The sequence below is a fragment of the Diplotaxodon limnothrissa genome, linkage group LG16 (assembly GCF_057381915.1).
Source record: "Diplotaxodon limnothrissa isolate DT_005_m linkage group LG16, D_limnothrissa_male_GT1.1, whole genome shotgun sequence".
Taxonomy (NCBI): Eukaryota; Metazoa; Chordata; class Actinopteri; order Cichliformes; family Cichlidae; genus Diplotaxodon; species Diplotaxodon limnothrissa.
In genome coordinates, this window is record NC_140611.1 from 10017881 (window position 1) to 10038856 (window position 20976).

At 40.0% G+C, this 20976-nt stretch overlaps 1 protein-coding gene across 1 annotated transcript in view; it reads right to left on the reverse strand.

Annotated features, from left to right (window-relative positions):
- Positions 1-188: 188 nt before the first annotated feature.
- Positions 189-20976, reverse strand: part of itgav (integrin, alpha V) — a 51134-nt gene continuing 30346 nt past the window's right edge. Inside the window, exons 11-32 of the mRNA XM_085374967.1 lie at positions 20400-20452; positions 18821-18896; positions 18147-18276; positions 17744-17841; positions 17078-17171; positions 16856-16901; positions 15799-15906; positions 15548-15603; positions 15289-15440; positions 14971-15108; positions 14689-14756; positions 14443-14581; positions 14129-14221; positions 13766-13845; positions 10224-10304; positions 9805-9910; positions 9264-9422; positions 8552-8686; positions 8156-8269; positions 7437-7544; positions 6562-6681; positions 189-3616 (exon numbers count right to left, since the gene is read on the reverse strand). Of these exons, the coding sequence (XP_085231093.1) occupies positions 3524-3616; positions 6562-6681; positions 7437-7544; positions 8156-8269; positions 8552-8686; positions 9264-9422; positions 9805-9910; positions 10224-10304; positions 13766-13845; positions 14129-14221; positions 14443-14581; positions 14689-14756; positions 14971-15108; positions 15289-15440; positions 15548-15603; positions 15799-15906; positions 16856-16901; positions 17078-17171; positions 17744-17841; positions 18147-18276; positions 18821-18896; positions 20400-20452 (2247 nt within the window). The 3' untranslated portion in view covers positions 189-3523. The remainder of the gene's footprint in view (positions 3617-6561; positions 6682-7436; positions 7545-8155; positions 8270-8551; positions 8687-9263; positions 9423-9804; positions 9911-10223; positions 10305-13765; positions 13846-14128; positions 14222-14442; positions 14582-14688; positions 14757-14970; positions 15109-15288; positions 15441-15547; positions 15604-15798; positions 15907-16855; positions 16902-17077; positions 17172-17743; positions 17842-18146; positions 18277-18820; positions 18897-20399; positions 20453-20976) is intronic.

Genomic DNA, 20976 nt, shown 5'->3' on the forward strand with positions numbered 1-20976 from the left:
TAAATTAAAACAAAAATTGACCATTAAGTCTGTAAAGTACAAATTCCTTCCAATTTACACATGGTGATGTGATTTAAATGCAATATTCGTATATACATTTGTAAAAGGCTGCCTGGTTTAAAAAGAAGAGATCACCACAAAACACTGAACAGATGTGAACAAATCAGTTTATTTTAGTTTAAAGGTAAAATCATCTCTTTATGAAATCATTGTTTTATTCTCTATGTGAAAGAATACATACATCAAAAATAGTCAATATTTTCTTAGCGCAGAAAGAAACACGGAGCAATATTAAATACAAATGACTGGCTGCAAATCACTCGTATCTGCCAGGAGGCTTTGTTTTTTTTTTATTATTCCTCCATATTTAACACAAACTCCTCTACTCACCAAAGGCTTTTGCATCATCGCTCAGGACAACGGTGCTGACAATAAGGTCATATCAAAGATGTTAGGACAGAAATAAATGTTTTAGCGATTTGCAGCTTTTCTGAGTAATTTGAAATGACTGATACTGAAATGAACAGATTTCTGTCCAACTGACTCCTGGCAAAGAGAAACATGCTGTTTTGGTCTAATTTACACACAATCAACCTTAGAAAACCTTTATAGAAAAAATTAACAGTGCAGTGAAGCCGCTCAGTTTATCTCCCGCATGAGAGCACTGACCTAAGATCAATCCTCATACCAAAATCACTCATTTGTTAAGAAGTGCCGTCCGACACAAACACACAACTCTTTGCTCAAGTAGGACAAGTTGGTTCAAAGTATTGGTTAAGATGCCACTGAAAGAAAACAATGTATAATGTGCTTATTAAAGTCTTCCTGTTATTTTATGATGAATGTTACCTGCATTATTATATTTGTAAACCTATAATCAGCTATAAACATTAATTTATAATGCGAACCCAATATGGGTAAATAGCAAAGTATTTTTTTCTTTTTTTTTTTCTTAAGTATTAGAGCAATCATATACTCAAAACACAAAGTAGAAACCTGCGTTTGTTTTAACTTGTTCCCAGCAAAGCTGCCAGTCTGAAATCTGAATGTAAATAAGTAGAAATCCAAAAGGCCTCAGTGCAGGAAAAACTGTCACAACCAATTCAGTGAAAAGGACTACAAGTCTTTTTAAAAAGAAGCTTGTGATTTAAAACTACACAATAAAACTCTATGCTTGTTGCTGTGTGAGCTGAACGGGCCTCAACTAGTGATTACAATGAAACATGAACCAATCACATGCTTGCAAATACACAATCCAATCGATCATGTCAACACACACTGGTCAACACTCAAGTCGCAGCTCACTAACACTAAAACAGCCCGTACTTTGCCAGGTTAGAATTACTAATAGTCTGTTAAGCTCCACCCCCATAGTTACTATTGCTGTTGCTCTAGCCACTGACTGAAGGTATTTACACATGTTGACAAATCTTAAACATTAAAATGTGTAATGTCTTAAATACTTTAATACTTTCATCAATTGGTCAGGTTAAAAATAAAAATAAAAATCCAAAAAAAATGTTTTTAAGTTTATCTATTCACTTGAAAAATAACTGAAATTGTTCATTTAATAATACTTGTTAGGATCTAGAATGCATTGGCAAATATAGACCGGTTTCCATACAGCCTGAAACATTTTCTCAGCCAGTTACAGCTCTTTGCTTGCAGAGACACAACATAAGATCAGCTTCAACATAATGATGCGAGATATGAGGCTTCTGTGGACTGACTAATCAGACAGAACTTAAAATGATTTTCAACCATTTTCTGCACAAACAAAATTACATTTGGCCAAACATTTTCTTGATTGTGTTGAAAAAAGTTGGACAAACTTCTAAAACTCTAATTAATGTTGTGTACAAAATACAAAGGAAACAACCACCAACATCCCAAAGCAAACTCATACAAGAGAAATGCAGATCAGCTACCCCACACACAAAGCAGGAAGAGAAAAAACAAGCGTACATAAGGGCAAATATATTATTGTGAGCTTCCCATCATCCCATGCTACAGCAGATAAACCAGTTTTACCGAAACATCTAAAAAGACCTGAATGCAGCTAGCTGCTTCAGTTACCGTATTGCTTTGTTTTTGTTTGTTTTTACATTGCTGGTTGATCAAAATTAATCACGTCACTAAAACAAAAAGAAAAAAAACATTTACTAAATTACAAGTGGAACTCGACTGATAAAAATTCAATATATCGGCCGATACTCTCACATATGAAACAAACACTTGTTTTGCGTAGTAATAATTTGAGTCCATACTAAGATAATATGGCACATCACTGTGACATATGTGTTATTTGTTTATGCTCTGCTTGGATCAGTTGGCTATTGTGTTTGTGGTGTTTTACGCTTCTTGTGTCTCAGCTGGGATAATGTGTTTTTATAGCGCACCTTTGCTGATTTAAACTCCACTGATTCAGTCTGTGGTATTCTATAATACAATACAATAATAATCACTGGCTGTATTAATAATTAACTGCTCTTAGAAACTCTAAAACAATGACTTAAGTGTAGCATAACAACAAGGCTGTTTATCTCATTGCTGAATTTGTGTTTGGATGGAAAATGTGAAAATTAAGGTGGTTTATGCTTCTTATAACTTCTGGAAAACTGTAATTTTGATTTCAACTGCCTGCTGGAACAAAACCATTAAGTTTCTCGATTTGTTAAAGGAATAGCTCAACGGTTTAGGACATGTTCAGAATGACAACAGGCTTGTGTTTGAATATTAAATATGAAACTGCAGTGGATTAGCTTGGCTAGGGAACAGCTAGCGTGGTCCTGTGAAGAGATAACAAGATCTGCCTGGCAGCTTTAATGTTCACTAATATGCTCTAGCTTGTTTAATTTTTAATGCTTGAATTGTAAATATGAAATTCTGCATTTTTCAAATGTTGAATACAATACAAGAGATCGACTTGCTAGCTCTCACAGCTAGTTTGTAAAAGCATTTTGACACATTTTATCAATAATGATTTTAGGGAACAAAAAACATTTATTAAATGTTTATATAATACTTAGAGTTGTGATTTTTAATATCATTAATGTGAAAAGATGAGGTGAATTTTCTTTGTTCCCAGTCCCATGTTAAGGTAAGCTAATCAAGCTGTAGCTTTATATTTTTAAAGCAGGCAATCTGATCATGCAACTCTCACAAATTAAACAAATGTATGTGTGAACTCACAAAACATCTGCAGTTCGTAACATCAGCGTCGTTCAGCCATCACGCACACACTGTGATGCAGCTTCTCAGGAAACGTCGAACTGCTCCTTTAACACTAAACTTTGTGGATTTTGTTTGATCAATGTTTTCCAGATTCTCTTTTGGCACAAATACATGTTGACATTTTTTTTTTTTAAAAACAAAATAAAAATAAAACCAGCACATTAAATCTTAAATCATATCATTATCTGCCATTCAACAGTCAATACAGTGAAATGCTCTCAGAGGCCTTTTTACCCTGATTTCTTCCCACCCCCTACTGATTTGCCATCAGTCCCTCACAGTTTGACATCTAGGCATCAGTGTTTCCGTTCTCCTCCGGCTGCAGCTGCTCCTTTTCAATGCAGTCCTCCTGTGGGGGGCGGACTCTCTTAAAGAAACCCAACTGCACAGGAGAAGAAGAAGAAAAGAGGGCACAAGAGTCGGTTATATTTGGTAGTGAAAGTGGTGTTTCAGCCATTAATCTGACACAGAAGAGCAACGTCTGAACTAGGGTTGCCAACCGTCCCTTAAAATACGGAATCGTCCCGTATTTAGAAACAAAAGCACACGTCCCGTATTGAGCTAATAAGGGACGCACTTTGTCCTGTAATACAGTGAGAATCAAAAGTAGTCTATAAATGTTAATGGAATTAACACTTTGTTTGAAAACATAATTCCCAGCCCCTCTCCTGCTTTGTGACCAATGAGCTGACAGCACACTTATGACAATTCGAGTATGACAATTCAGATTACTGCTCATCTCATTGGTTGAGGAAAGGTCGCTTACGGAGAAAATACCGGAAGACAACAGATGACCACAACAAGAAGCATGGCCAACAGGGGAACAAACGCCGTCACTGCGGTGCAAGTCTCGGACGACAGTACACCTAAAGCTGGGCAAACACTGTGCGATTTTTTCAGTCACGTTATTCAGCTCCTGCTCAAACTGCACGATTGACTCGCAGGGGTTAGAAGTTGGTAGGTCACGATGCAGGTCTCACACTATACCGCCCGATGCTCTGATGCGACCTGAGTGCTCACACTGTGCGTCCATAAAATTAAGGTTATAACAGAAAATCTGTCGCTCGCTCGCTCTGTCTCTCACTCACACAGACACACCACCACCACCATCAACTTTGCTAAATTGCTAATGAAAAACATGATCAGGCAGCTGTGATTTAGCAGCGATGTAGATCCAACTATTTTCACGGTTGTTGTGGTCGTGATAATTTTGTGAGGCCACATCGAAAAGGCTCAGATGAGCTTTCCAAAGTTCTACAAGTTGTGCCTCCATCGCTTGTGTCCAGATCACACGCTGCACAGCCGTGCTGCGCCGTCTTTTTCACGGCGTTTACGTGTTTGCGCGCGAGCAGTGTGAGCGGCTCACGAGCGATTGATGATCGGGAGCTGGTCGTGAGGTGTTAATCACTTCTCGTTACCCCACGTATACTACACGACGCACGATGAAGGCCAAAATCGGTCCGATCACTCAAAAATCGGCTCAAAATGGGCCTAAAACCGCACAGTGTGAGCCCAGCATTAGAGCAGCAATGTTTGTTCCCCCTCAGAGAAAGGGAAGAATGGGAAAAGGAAAACACCTGGCTGGAAAAAGTTAATATGGGCATGTGCAGTGAATATCAGCGCTATGTGGCCAGAAGTGTGATAATATACCGTATTTCCCGGACTACAAAGCGCACCTGAATATTAGCCGCACAAGCTAAAATCAGGGGAAAATCCTGTTTTGTACATACATTAGCCGCACCTGACCAAAAGCCGCAGGTGTTTCAATATTGACTTATCATATGTAAGAGAATATGCACAAAGCGAATTGTCAGGAAAGAGATGGCTGTTTGGAGACACACCCCTTTTATTAATATTTTGAAAATCAAGTTATGGGTACATATTTGCACATGTGCTGTGCTTCATAAATGAGTAACAAATGTAGTACATAACAGTAACCTACAGCACACCAGAAAAATAGATTCAGACTACCTTTTAGGCTCAGGTGCAGTGACACGGCTTTAACAAGAAGAAAAGTCAGTCATTCACCACCATCTTCCTGCGCACTAAAACCACCAAAGTCCTCTTCTCCAGTGTCGGAAACGAACAGGCTCAGGATGGCTTCGTCATCCACTCTCAGCTTCTTTCCTTCGTTGTCACTTTCAAAACCAAAGATAATCCTCATTGTCATTGTCAGTCGAACACCCTCTGAAGGGCCGTGGCGGTGTCCTCCTCTTCATCATGCAGCAGTCCAGCCCTTCGAAATCCGTTGGTGATCGTGGATGTTTGCACACTTTTCCACGCTGTCAGAATCCACCGGTGGAGTTGAGCACAACTTGCTTTTCGCAAGTTTATCGCCGCTCGTCATCCACGACTCCCGCTGAACGCGTAGCGCTACTTTGAAGTTTGTTTTTCGCGCTACTTGTACGGCACTATGTTGCCTGGCGGATGGACATGTGACCAACATACCACTCTTGAACCCCGATCCTTCCGCCAGGCAACGTAGTGCCGTACAACAGCGGAACAAACAAAACAAATCGTCTTACGATATCACAAAAATCATGGACAATCTATAGAAAAGCCGCACCTGACTAAAAGCCGCAGGGTTCAAAGCTTGTGCAAAAAGTAGCGGCTTATAGCCCGACAATTACGGTAATTTATTTTGTGTAATAAACGACTGCAAGGATAGATGATTACAACAAATAGATCACTAATACATAAAAGTAATACATAGATTAATAATGATGATGAGTTATGATGCGTAATCATGGGAACAAGCAGGTTTACAAACAGGAGCAGCTGATTAGCATTAGAAAAGCTGAAATAATACCTCAGCTGAAGCCAATTGTACTAAATGCACTAAATGTGCACTGTTACAAGAATATTTTTCTTTCTATTGTTTTCTATTATTTTAAGTTAAGCAGGACAGAGTTCTTTTAAAGAAAGATTTACTTATATTCTCAAAAGTTAAGCATGACAGGCTTCTGTTTAAGAAAGAGACCTGTTTTACTGTGTTAATGTTGTCATTTTGAGCTAAAAATAAATGGCTAAATGATCATTTGTTTCACATGTGTTCATATCACAAAGAATACACATCTACTTAAATCAAATTCAAGTCAAAGGGTTAAAAAAAATAATTTCACACACAAAAAAAGAGCTAGAAAATTCACCACACTGGGAAGGGTGAAGACAACTGGGTCGCCCGGCCCTGGCCACGAGGTGTCCCTTATTTATTTTTCAGGGAGTTGGCAACCCTAGTCTGAACACACGTCTCAGTGTAAAACTACAGAAGCTTAGGAAAAAGGAAAAAAGCAGCACAAGAACAGTGACAATGGACATGTTTACTACCTTGTACATGATGAAGATAAGCAGCGCCAGCAGCAGCAGTCCTGCCAGCACAGCCAGAGCCACCACCCAGCCTGGCACTGGTGGAGGAGGCTCAGCCACCCAAACCACTGATACACTCACCTGAAACGAGACAAAACCAAAAACATACTTACTTCGTCCTGATCAGCTTAAAGTCATTATGCTGTTATAAAATGACCAATCTAACTCTTTAAAATATGCACTGTCCTTCCATCTGTGTTCCTTTAAGGCTGTTATAATAAATTCCTCAAGACTGGTATCAACTTGTTCCAACGCTTCATTAAGTCTACGGTCCATAATCTTTACGAAGAGTCGGGAGTCTAAATGCCAGCGAGTGCTTCCGAACACGCTGTGGACCTGCACTAACATGTTTTATCAGTGATTTAGAGACTGCTGTGTTATAGCAAAACACTGAAGAATGTGTTTTCTCTGACTGATTTAAAATCTAATATTAAGGGACTCCTACTGTTTATATGATTACATTTCATGTAGTTTATGTGAAAATATGAGCTCATTCAGAAATCAAGATTTTTTCTTTTGTTTTTTGTTTTTCTGCAGACAGGAACTGGTTTGTGTAACAACAAGGTGAGAGAGCTTATTTTTCATCTCCTTGCTGATAACGAGTCTACTGTCATGAGTCTGACTTCCTGCACTGAGAGGTTTTGTATGCTTGTTTATCTTTCTGTGAAATTCTTTGAACTTCAGAAGAAAACCATAACTTTAAAGTCACTAGTTTGCTACGTATTTCATTCATGAAACCTCCGTATATGTGCACACGCATTTTGTGTTGACTTTCTGTTTGTAGATAATTCTGTGTCTTCCATGCAGTGCTGATCATTTCTGTTTGTGTGTCTTACTGTGGTGCTATTGGATGGTAGCTCCATCTCCAGGTTCTTGTAGGGCATCTCGATCACACTGAAGCTAGCCGTTGATTGTATCACATAGGAACGATTCTGATTCTCAGGCTGAAAGGAGGGAAAAAAGTCACATGTCTGACAAATGAAGTCCAAAATGCTGAGGATAAATCACGACCTGGAGAATGGATATTACCTAACAACAGACATGTGTTCTTCAGCTATTAGAGAAATTAGGACAGAGGTTTAAAAATGTGACAGTCTGGGCAACACTGTTCTGGTTATTTGTTTACATTTTGGCAAAAAGTCCAGATTATGAATGTTGGATTAGCTACTAGCAACCACTGCATGTAATGCACCCATAGATGCACAGGCAGCCATCACTGGGTTAGTGCAACAGTGAAACTTTATAAAGACCAGCTTTTGTTTCTAAGACGTTGCACACATGTTCTGTTGTGTGATTAGATTCCATTTATTTGCATAGCACCAAATTGCAACAACAGTTGCTTCGAGGTGCTCTATATTGTAAGGTAAAGACACTACAATAATATGATGGAGACACACAGCAAACCCAAACCAGTGCATGTTGTGTTGTGTTAATCAGGAAAGGAAACAGAAAGAAAAGAGCATGCATTTATAATTTAAGAGAACACAGACACAGAGCTGGTTGCTGTGTTCAGTAACATTGCTCTGCCCTAACATAGGTGCTTTTATTTGATTACCCTGAGGAAGTTGTTGACATCCAGTCTGGAGTAGATGAAGAGGATGGCGTTCTTCCTCCTTTCTAGACGACCGACCTGACATTTCAGTGTCAGACACTTAGCTGTGTGGCAGTCCTACACACACACACACACACACACACACACACACACACACACACACACACACACACACACACACACACACACACACACACACACACAGAAACGTTTACATGTAGAGAAGCACAGCAGGAGTCAAATGAATGCTTTTCTTTAGGAACGCAATTTGATTGGGAGATGTCATCTAAAGCTGCTGGGATGCATCAGCTGTTCTTAGCACGATCAGGCATGAGTCAAGGTGTAATTTCATGTCATACAAATGGGTTATTCAAAGCATATGTGCTTGTGTAGATTTACCAGTGTCTGCAGGTCATTCTCTGCATTTCTGGACTCCAGATCTCTCCTCTGGCGGACGCTGTTTTGATTCCGTCCCTCCGACTCTCGTCCTCCAGGCGTAACAGTGCTGGTGTTCTTTGAAGTGCTCACTGGGTTCTGAAAGACACAGACACACAAAGAAAGGCTTATTTGTTGGAAACATGTAAGAGAAGGAGCACTGCCACAGCAGCACATTATTAATTGGAACAGCAGAAATACTTCTTATTGGTGTTTAAAGCTACTTTGTCTAATTACAAACTGAAGAATTCAACAAAAACTTTCACCACTAGAGGGCAGCTTTTTATCAGCTGGTGCTGACATGTTTGTTGGTCTGCGCTGCTGTTTGACTTTGAACATTTGATTTAGCTACCCCATTTCCTCAAGAGGCTTTGCCTTTTTCTCTCGCCACCACTGTAAGCAGGTGTGTCCTGTGATGATGTGGCCGCTTAACTGAAGGTTAAACTGACTCAACATGTTTTGGTACAAAGTGGTATAAAGTACAGCCTGGGAATAGTTTAATGTCAGCTGATCTCTTTAAGATAATCCATGGTTGTGATAGTCATATTTTTAAGCACAAATTTAGAAGAAGTACCTTTAAGATCACAATTGACAAAACTGTGGAAAGAAGCTGTATGTTGTGAACTGTTTGAGTATTGGTGTGCATTTGTGTTGTTTCTGTATTTGTGTGCCTTACAGAGACATTGAGTGGGTTTATCTGTATGTCAGTGGTACAGTTGATGGGTCCCTCTGTGTCGTAGCTGGTGATGTAGAGCAGAGAGCTGTTTCTAAACTGGTACGGCCACTTGACCTCCAGCGCTGCCTTACTGAACGTACTGGGACCGTTGTTCAGGAGCTGTGAAAGGGGAATGCAAGTTTTAATCTCAGTCCAAAGAAATAAAAATACAGAAGAAATATTTTCAATAACCACTGGCATTAAATCTGTGACTGTGAAGCTCTAATAAATCATTTCAAAAAACAAAAAGCAGTTGAACTATACAATAATACCAAAAGGGTGGGAGACCAAGAAATACAGTCTCATATAGCATAATTCATTGTGAAATCATGAGGTCAGCTTGACCTACATTACATTATGCTTGCTGCTAATAATAATAATAATAATAATAATAATAATAATAATAATAATATTATCATCTTGTGCAGTCTTAGTTAAATCAGTGAGATAAAAAAACAGAATCACCCGTCTCTCCCGCATGTTCGTGCACGTGTGTCTGTACCTCGTAGACGTGTACTATTTGTGGTCCGATGTCGTCACCGAATACAGGAGGGTCTCTCGGTTTCCAGTTGGCGATAGGAATAAACACCTGACCAGGAGATGAAGACCTGGAAACACATTTTAAGGAACAATGTGAAGCTGGAATCATAAAAACTTGTTTTTAAAGCAAGTTTCAAAGTCAGAGATATACCAGTTAAACGAGGGTGTAGTCAACACTTTTGTTTTTATAGTTGTACAAATTCTGTAGCTTTTAAAGCCTCATCCCTTTTTAAAGATGAGGCAACAAGCTTATCAATTATTATTATTATTTAAATACACTATTGGGAAAATCATATAAATTACAGCCTCTTCTTTTGAAGCTTCTTAAGCAGAAAGAGAAACACCTTCAGGAGCAGCAGTGTGTGTTTCTGTGCGTTTTACCCTCTGATGGAGACTTTAGCGAGTACAGCCAGTTTGATGACGCTGGTGACTTTGGGACTGGTGTTGTCAAACTGGTTAGAGCTGAAAAATCAACAACAAACAGTCACATTCACATGACCAAAAACAAACAAACAAACAAACAAACAAAATCCCTAACCCCTAAATGTGTTAAAATAAACAACATCAGAATACAATGATCTAACCTTATTAAGATAACCTAACCTCGCACACGTCTCTGGACTGTAGATGGAAGCCAGAGTCACCTGAGAGAACCCACACAGACACGGGAGAAGACGTAGAGGCTGGATTTGAACCCAGGACCTTTTTGCTGCGAGGCCATCGTACTAACCACTGTGCCAGGTTTAGTTACATCAGTAATTCAAACTGCGCACAGGTCTGAATGCAATGAATGGTTGTCTGTCTTTATGATTCAGCCCTGCGGCAGACTGACAAATTGTCCAGGGGGAACCGTGCCTCTCGTCCTAGGACAGCTATGATAGGCTCTGCCAGAACCCTATCTTATGCGCAGCAACTCAGTCCTGGAGTCTGTTACATTTCTAATGTAAGGATCCTAAATTGGATAAGCTGAAGAAAATGAATGAATGGCTGGAGAAATATTACAACTTATTGATTACTCTATTCTTATTTGTAAAGCATCTAAAAGACATTTCAAAGAAGATATATGTCATAAAAAAGGCAAATAAAGATAAAGATAAAATAAAATGAAAGCCACTATTGAATAATAAGTCCAGTGAATGATGGTAATAAATACTAAAAAAAGTAAAATCCTGATTAAAAGTTCGAACCTGATGCTAAAGTGCTAAATTCTACATTTGTGCTTATCGTGAACAAAATGCTGTCAGTGCCATACTGCAAATCAAAGACATCACAACACTCAACTGCAACTAACTGACTGAAAATCTGTTGCTCCAACCTGACAAATAAATACAGTAATCACCAACAAAGTTGCTAAAATGTAGAGCTCATGAAAGAAATCAAAAATAAATCAGGAATAAGTCAAATGTAACGGATAATAATAAAGATAACTACCTTAAAAAGTTTAAGAATATGAGAAAAGGTTAAAACATAGTTAATCTGTACATGTCAAAGGTGATGACAAAAAGAGAGAAACGGCCTTCAGAAATCTCCTGGCACACATTTAAGGAGCAGTGAAACTGCTGTGCAGTACGAGTGTGTCGATGAGCTGAAGAGGAGGCGAACCAAAGACTGCTGAAAACCCTTCATTAACATACTTCTCTCTCTCTCTCTGCCACAGAAGTACAAAAACACTAACACAGAAGAATGTGAAGACGGAGCTGCTTCCTTCAGAGTTTCAGGGCTTTTGTCATTCAGATGAGCGAGACGAGGAAAACAGCTCTGCTTTAATGAATTAAGTGGGCTTAACACTCAGTCTGATTGCAGTTAGCTTCTATCACGCTAAACCTTCTGAGGTGTGTTGATGCTACTGTACCCTGATTTTCTTTTGTGTCCTTGGAATAACAGCAGAGTCCTTATCATTTCACACTGGATACAGGATGTACTGAAATCCTTCATTTTAAACACTTCTTGAGACTACCATTAATTCCTCATAATGACAAAATGAAAACTTTATTTATATTTTAGCCTTGATTTTAGTCTTTGTGTAACTTTTGCCTCTCTATACACCAGTGTTTGTGTGCTAATATGAAAAAGAAAACAAAAACTGAAGTGCTGTCAGTAGGTGGCACTATGCGGCACTCATTACAATTACCCAGAATTACCTACTGTTGATATTTCAGGCCTTCGAAGTAAGTTCGACTCAATTTTGACCAAGGCCAGAGAGTCCATCATAGTGATTGTGTACAACAATTTTTAAACAACAGATCTGTTTAGAATGTATAAACAGCCCATTTGACTAATAACCAATGTTCCCTCTAAGCTGCGCAATTGCGCACTGCTGGCACACTCTCTGCACACAGAAAATCTGTGCTGCGCACAAAAAAAAATCTACCTGAATTGAAATTAAAATTAAAACTTTAACAATTCTGTTTTGCAGTGTGAGTCAGTAAGTCGCTGGCTGCTCCCGTATGGGATTAGAACGATGCCACCTTATCCCATAGTCCAGCCAATGATGCGATTCACATTCGTATATACGCAGCTAATCAACGTCGTTGACAGACTATGACAGCGTCCTTATGTGCCGACACCGGTGTTTTAGCTAGCAAAGCAGCGTGGATGATGTGGAGTGAAGCCACGTTAATGACAACGTGTACAACCATTGGAGGTGTGAGCAGGACAGACGGAACAATTGACGGAAAAAGTGTCGACTTTATACCAGTTTTTAAATCGTGTTGATAGGTCACGTAAAACCAGAGATATGATAAAAATATTTTTAATGTTTGGTTTTCTTCCTGAATACCATCGTTGTTTATATTTACTGCGGGAAGAAACGGTAAAAACTGCGTTTTATAAGGAAAACGCTCGAAAACACTCTCCGCCTGTGAGCAAAAACATACTACTACTACTTACTTCCAATAGTGTGAACATACTACACAGGTCATGAACAAGCTTTTTTAAATTTTTCATTGTAAGTGGGCTAAAGCAGTTATTTAAAAGTCGTCTAACATAAACGTAAATGCTGTAATTTGATTATTTTAATAAACCATGTGACTTGGATGGATTTGATGCTGGCGTGACCACAGTGCACACGTCTAATGTTGCTCACAGTGGTCCGAGGGACCGCTCAGGGAGTTTGTTTGTTCACTCAGACACATGAAAAATTAGAGGGAACATTGCTAATAACCAAACTAAACTGATGATTAATCCTAATGAAATGTTTGTAATGCATTTTTCTACTAGTCACACATTGACTTTCATACAGCACTTTATCTACCTCCATGGCTCCATGGTCGCAGCAGATGGCCGCCCCTCCCTGAGCCTGGTTCTGCTGGAGGTTTCTTCCTGTTAAAAGGGAGTTTTTCCTTCCCACTGTTGCCAAAGTGCTTGCTCATAGGGGGTCATATGATTGTTGGGTTTTTCTCTGTATCTATGAAGCGCCTTGAGGCGACTTATGTTTTGATTTGGCGCTATATAAATAAAATTGAATTGAATTGAATTTAGAATCAACAATTAACCTAACACGTGCATTTTTGCTGGAGTACCCAGCAGGCAAAGGAGGAACATGCAAGCCCCACACAGAAAGGCCCCAGCTGGGATTTGAACCAGGAACCTTCTTGCCCTGTTTCCTAACCACCCCACCACCCTATTACAGCTCTTGTTTCTGTGTGAAGGCACCATCTGACCTCGTTATGACCTTTGTTCTTATGTGTACCACATATGACCACTCCTACACAGTTTTACTGTTCCCCAAGATTTAAAATCCACCTGATCTGAACCGATTCAGGTCGAATTTGTCCAGGAGCAGTCTCGGTGTACAAACATTTATAGCACCTATACAAAAGCGTAGCATCCAGGGTATTTTTGCTTCTATCAAATATCAAAATGGGTTAAATTTGATGAGTTAAAGCAGGGTCAGAACAAAGAGACCAAACACTGTTCCGTACCTGACTATCTGCAGGTCAAAGCGGACAGATGTGTCGTCCTCTGATAGCTGTTGCACGCTGAACCCCAACTCAGCCACCATCTGACCAATGAGAGCACAGGGACAGGGACAATCAGTGAGCAGGAGGATGCAAGAAAATCCAGCAGACATCACTAGACTTGATTTGGTGAACAAAGGTCACTCAAAATAATCGAAACTTCATTACTGACGTATTCTGATTTTAAAGCTGCAGTTCAATATATTTGATTCAAATATTTATTCGGGCAAATCAAATGTGCTTTAAAGTTTTCTTTCCCTTCTGATCAACTTCCAGTTGGACCAACTCCTATGTGTGTGTGTGTCTTTACATGCACCGATCACTGACCTTAGTTCCTCCCTTCATGGGGTTTCCAAGGTCACACACCACCATTTTAGTCTGGTTCTCTTTCTTGTAGGCGCAGGACAGCCTAGACAGGGCCTAAGAAAAATAAGACATCACTGATTATTACAAGAATTATTACCAGCTCAATGATGAACTGGATTGTACAGTAATACTTTATGAACAAACATTCCAATGCAAGAACTTTTCAGCTTTATTTCTCAAAGTACAGCAGCAGGAAAATGTATCTCCTCACTTCAAAGTGAACATTAAACTGATTTTGCCTGAATCTGGGCAAAGTGGAGTGGTGTCTGTATTACCTGACTGCGACCGCTGAAGTCAGCCTGCTGCGGAGGGTAGATGTGGAGTTCGGCCTCGTAGGCTCCCTCGCCTTGATTCTCAGCTGTGATCTCCAGGGTCAGAGCGTTATCATCGCCAATGTAAATCTGGTCACGGTCACTGAAGGGAGGCAAAGAACACTAAACTGAGGGTTTCAACCTAAATTTCCGTCCTGATTTCATTGGCAAAACTTTTTGGTTTAACTTAGGTTGAGTTTGTTTTCTCACCTTTTAACCGACAGCTTGAGGTCAGGTTTGCAGATGTTGTCAGGCCCACAGTCCAACAGGATATGAACCTGATGGAGAGAAGAGCAAAGATGAAGATGTTCAGTATCAAAGAACGATAAATAAAAGGAGTCATTCAGTATTGTTTGGTCCAAACTACTATAAAGCCTTCATTATCAAAAAAATTTATTGTGAACTATCATTCTCTACATGCCAACATGACTACCAAAGGCCCTAAAAGTCACAGATCGCTGTTCATTCATTGAATAAGCTGCACATACTTACCTGTTTGTTGATTTCGGATGGAGATGACATGTCAACAATAGGCTGCAATCCCGTTTTGTCTGCAGCCTGCTGGTAGTTCATACTGTACTCCATTGACACTGAGATGGGAGTGATCTTATCCCGGAACTCTCGATTATCCTGACAGAGCAGGAGGAAACATAAAGAGCCATGTTTGTAAATCCATTCCTGGGAAGCATTTTCCTTTTATCCTTCAAACTTTGAAAACCTCTGTGGTCACAAATCCAGTTAACATGCATCTCTAAAAGCATCTTTCATCCTGTGTTAGTCCTGTGATCCTAAACCGTGTGACTCGCTCACCAGGTAGACCCACTGCTCCTCGCAGGTCGGCCCTTTGCCGTTGGACACGGTCGTGTTTTTGGAGTACTGAAAGGTGCCACTGTGCAGGAAGAAGACACGCTTAGTCGTCTCCTTCTGCTTCAAGCGGTCCAACATGAGGTGCACTCGGAAAGCTGGGAGAGTTATTAGACAAAATGTGAATGTTGCACCGCCACAACTAATGCAACTCTTCTTGTTGTGCGGAGGGAAAATCGGATGTAGCTTCTGCAGATTTACTTACTGAGCAGGTTTGGAGCCCTATGGCCGTTGACCTTCAGACAGTACTTCACCTTAAAACTGAAAAACAACACATGAGTCCCCCCTAATAATGTTTAACAATGATGTTTCAATCAGTTATTGACAAAAATGCACAGCAAAGGATGACTGTAGGTGTTTATGTGTGCAGGCGAACCGAACGTATTGACAAGAAAAAGAAAAAACCTGTCAGAAAAGACTACAAGTACATGTTTTAGTAGAAATGTGACTGCTCACCATGATACAGGTGTGCTGGTATTAGACAGTGTGCAGTTCTTTTCCTCAGGGTTGATGATCAGGGGTGTGATGTCCAACGTGGCATTTACACTGATCACTGGACGGGCTCTGTACATGCACAACACACCGAGGTTAGGTCAGTGACAATACAAGCAACAAAAAAGTTGCTTATTAAGATGAAAGATTTTGATGAAAGACTAATCGACTGTTACAGCTCTAATCAAGCATTTAGCATTTTACAAATGATTTTTAAAAGTATATTTAAAAATTGCCTTGTAAGGTGCTCAAGGCAGAACACATTAAGACAGACAAAAGTATTTAAAAACCACACAGCATCATGTCACATGGCTGCCATGGCTGCTGGGACAAAGCTGTTTTTAAACCTTGTTGTTCGTCCTGCATTTGGTTTGTTTTGGAAAATTAAGTATGGAAAAACAAGCTTTTAGGAATTCCAGTGAATATGTGGACACTTTTACTTAATGTTCTAGGCCTTAAACCTGCATTCTTCTTAATGTCCAGCAGGGGGTCGACAGCTGTTGTTGCAACAAGTCTCTGCAAAACTCTCCTTTAACTTGATCTGAGTACATGCCTCCATAATGACTGCATGATCTACATCACTGATTCTACTGTACATTTTAGAAAGCAGTTATTGCAATTGACAGCTGAGCGTACAGTGCCCCAGTCAGAAACCCTTCCACTCACTCATCACATCTGGTTTCAAGACCTCAACAATGGAAACACTCCATGCACATCTGGTTGTTCTAAGCGGTTATGAATGAGTATGACTGTATGAAAAGGGTTCACATTAAACATTTAGGATATATATGTACATAAATATTAACAAACAAAAACAAATGAGCACGGGGATGAAGGTTGAACGTGTCCTAATAGCATCTGTAAAGCCAGTAGGAGCTGAATGAAAACAGCAGCTCTTTGATATCAGAGGTGGCCTTGCTCATTAAACTCATCAGCTTCTATCAGAAGCATTACAGACACACACACAGTCACAGCAGGCAAGCACACTCACACACGCAGTGTAGATTAAGGATTTGATTACCTGTACAAAACGGCTTTGTCTGCTCCAAACACTCCAACTATTAAATCTGTGGGGCAGAAACACACATCAGCTCTTTTTCACAGCACAGCTACTGACATTCATTTGCCTCCTGCTGTGCTTCTCTACATGTACACGTTTCTGTGTGTGTGTGTGTGTGTGTGTGTGTGTGTGTGTGTGTGTGTGTGTGTGTGTGTGTGTGTGTGTGTGTGTGTGTGTCTTTACCTGGATATCCATTCTGGTCTATGTCAGTATTTCCAGACATGGAGTACCCAAAGCTAGGGGGCATGTAACTGGATGCCCATTTGCCCTCCAGGCGCTGAGAGATGAGGCAAACATTTCAAATTAAAAGTTTATGTTGGAGCTCTTGTTGCTATAGTAGTAAACGTCCTTTCAGCTAAAAATTATAGCACACCAACGTGACTGGGAGGATGTGGGAAGGCCACATCGACGTGACCAGCTGCACAGTGGTCAGAACTGAATCCAGTTATCTAAATCAGCTGATTTGAAAGTGAAACTAAAAACAAACATAACTAAAATAGTTCTTACAGCCATTCTTTGAATGTCTAATCAGGGTTTTATGGTAATCCCAGACTAACTGTGAACCAGTTTAAGTGAAAACTTTATGTTTGCTGTATTTTCAGTGAGGTTAGAATCACTGGTTTCAGCAGTCTTTGCCTGTGACGACTTCAGAGTGTGGGCAGGATTTTCACTGTGTACAGCGCTTCACACCATAAACACTAAACAGAACTCTTAAAAATGAAAACAAAGAATAAAAGTTGTCACCTATATAACATTTACAAAATCCAGTTACTGTAGAAATCTAACTATAAGCGGGTAACTAAAGTGTATATAAACACAGTGAATGGAAGGGGCAGGTGTGGCATTTACCTGGGATGGTGATGCTTTGGGCCCCTGAGGGCTGCCATTATGGATGTAAACCAAGCCATTATGGTTGGGGCCTCCGTAAGGAGCAGAGATGGCCACATCTGGACAAGAGTGGAGGGAGATGTGGAGTGGGTAAAGAACTACTGTGTAGATGTCAAGGTGAAAAGCAGCTGATGCATTTACTAAATCATGTATACTTCAGCAGGGACCTGTGTCTGTGTTTGTATCCACACATATGTATCTGTGGACAAATTTCAGTTTTAAACCGCTGTTTCAACTGGTCTTCATCATCAAAGGGATGTGTGGGGGCTTGAACTGGTTAGTGGCTCACTTTATCCTCACAAAGACAGAAAGAGCTAAAACACCGGAGGGGGAGAGGGTGGTGTGTTGTGGTGCTCTCTGTTACCATTGTAGCCATCCATGTTCAGGTCTCCTAGCGCTGCAATGGCAGAGCCATATCTGGCGTAAACTTCGGACCCAGTGAGCAACCGAGGTGGTTGGAAGGAAAATCCACCCCGACCAAGATAGACAGACACCTGAAGAACACACACACACACACACAGACACACACACACGGTTTTAACAAACTGAAGCCTAACAAAAAACTCCACATCTTTTATATTTTGCTCATATTTTAGAAAGATTTACCCTTTGCCTTAAATTTGTGTTACAGTATTAATATTTTAAAATTAGTGCTGCCAGCGTTAATCTCATTAAAATGATGTTAACGCCATAACTGCAGTAACGCGGCAAATCTCCATTAGCAAGTTAGCACGGGGCGATCCGTGCTAACTTGCTGCATGCTTTGATGCCGTGCAGCCCTACGCCTTAGCTAACTCTTGTTAACTTCATTTTAACAATATTAACACTGACAGCACTATTTTAAAATAGCTTCATACTTCGGCACAGAGTTGTTAATTTTCTAATTACTTCTTACAAATTTGATGAGTTTCCAGCTAAATATATTTGCTTTCTTTAATAAAAAACAAAGAAAGCACAGTTCACCTAATCTGTCAAACACTTTTACAGTATGAGTATGTATGTATGCACATATGCAACGGATGCTCTGTGTGTGCCTACCTGTCCCACCTCCCTCAGTTTTCCATCTGAGCCCCTGTCCATGAAGAGAGGAGCTCCAACGAACACATCCATATTACTGACAGACAGATGAAACACAAAATAAGAACACCAGATTACTTATTATTTGATTATATTAATTTAATATTCATTCATCTGCATTTTATATTTATAACTAAAACACAGTGTATCCATATTATTCTAAGGGCAAAGCGTCTGTCATCCTTTACATCCCTTTGTGATCTGTTTGACACTAAGAAGAGTGCTTGTAGAGAGGACAGAGATGGCACAAGAACGGGTGAAAAAGCTGTTTAAACAAAACTATACACCGAGTCATCGAATCGCTCAGTATGGAGTGATTTTATCTCAACTGCTTTTTTACTTTAGAAGGTGCCGTGCAGCATTGCTCCATCAACAACAGCGGAAAGACTTAAATGTCACTCAGAAGACATCAGAGCTGTGTCGACTGATAAACAACAACAACTCTAGTATCACATTTCCACAATGTTACCCACATTTCACCCACTCTGATTCTTTGCCAGATAAATAGATTTTAATAGATTTACTGACACTCATTATTTCCTCTTTCTTAAACGCACCAATAGAGACCAACCAGCTGTTTATCATCATCAACCAGTTAACACAATACTCTCACAACAGGAGCAGATGGGAACAAGCAGTCAGTGTTTGTTAGCATGCTGAACAGAAACACTGATAAGATGGTCAAACATCCTCTGAGAGGTTTGGTGGTTGTGTTTGATAATTTTCACCACTTCCTTAAAGCGATGGCATTAGCACCCAGCTTCTCTCACACCACTTATTTTAGTTGGCACACAACTAAACACGTAAACAAGTGTATGAACCACCGCAAACTTCACAAACGTGTAAAGTCTCGAAACACTCCAAATTTAGCCGCGTTCTGGTTTCACTTAAAAGAGGCCATCAAAGCTCAAGCTGACAGCAAAGTGAACAGTGTTGAAGTTTGAGCGTTTCCAGAGGTCAAAAGCAGTTGTAAAAAGTCTTCAATGTGCTTTTAAATTACCCGGGAGCTCTCGCAAGAGAAAATAACAGAGCTCACTTCACTATCGAGGGTACAAGTACACCAAAGTCTACTTTAGAGACGCATTAATATAAAAATATCTGCCATTCATATTTCCCCCAAACACTACCCAAGCTGGACAAACATTAGCTCTTCTAAGTGTCAGCTCTTGTCATTTTAATGGTGATTGGAAGTAGGATTCAGATATTTAAAGAAAAATGGATTCCGGTTTAATATGTAGCTTTAACACGGCAGAAAACACTGATACACACTCACACATACACACAGAACCACACCAAATAGCAGCAAAACACAGCAAATAATACCCCCAACTGCCACCAACTGCAAAGAGAGACAGTTCAGTGGAAATATGTTGTCATCCTATTGTTGCACTGTGGTGACAAAAATTGTTCTGCCATAAATTCCATGGATGGTGCTGTACGGATATCTACGTACAGAAGAATATATCTATTCTTTTATTGGAGGGCTTGTCTTAAACCACAGATGGGGAAATTGTATGAGCACACACAAACACGTACTCACCCGTCATTGTTGACATCAAAAGCTGCAACTGAATGTCCAAAGTACGCGGCCATCTACAAGATGAGAGCGAAGGAGAGTCGAGGAGATGGAATCATGAGTTTACACAAGAAAACACGCAGTCACAAACATTTTGGTCAGATTGGAAATCTTTAGATTGAACTTTTTATTTAAGTATATTATATTAGCATTACAAAATCAAAAGCATTTATTGCCTGTCAGACTACTGTGGCCTTTTGAAGTTAATAGTCTTTAGGAACTCAATGTTATATCTCTGTAAATAGTTGTGATGTAATGGCTGCATCTCTGATACAAGCTAGAATGATGTTTCTCCTCGTAAAGAAACACAGTCCATCAGCGGCTTCTGAGTGAAATAAGAGGCCGTTCTCAAACCACAACCCAGTGACTAGCACAATGATATCAGAGGTGAGATCGCATAAACAGAAGACATTCAGAGAAAACTAAAGGAGGAGTGAGAGGCTTGACGTCAGGGAGAGGCGTCTGTCTCTTTAAAGAGAAAGCAGGCAGCAGGAAGCTGAAAAGTGAGGTTACAAGGTTCAGAGAGGGAGCTATGGTGGAC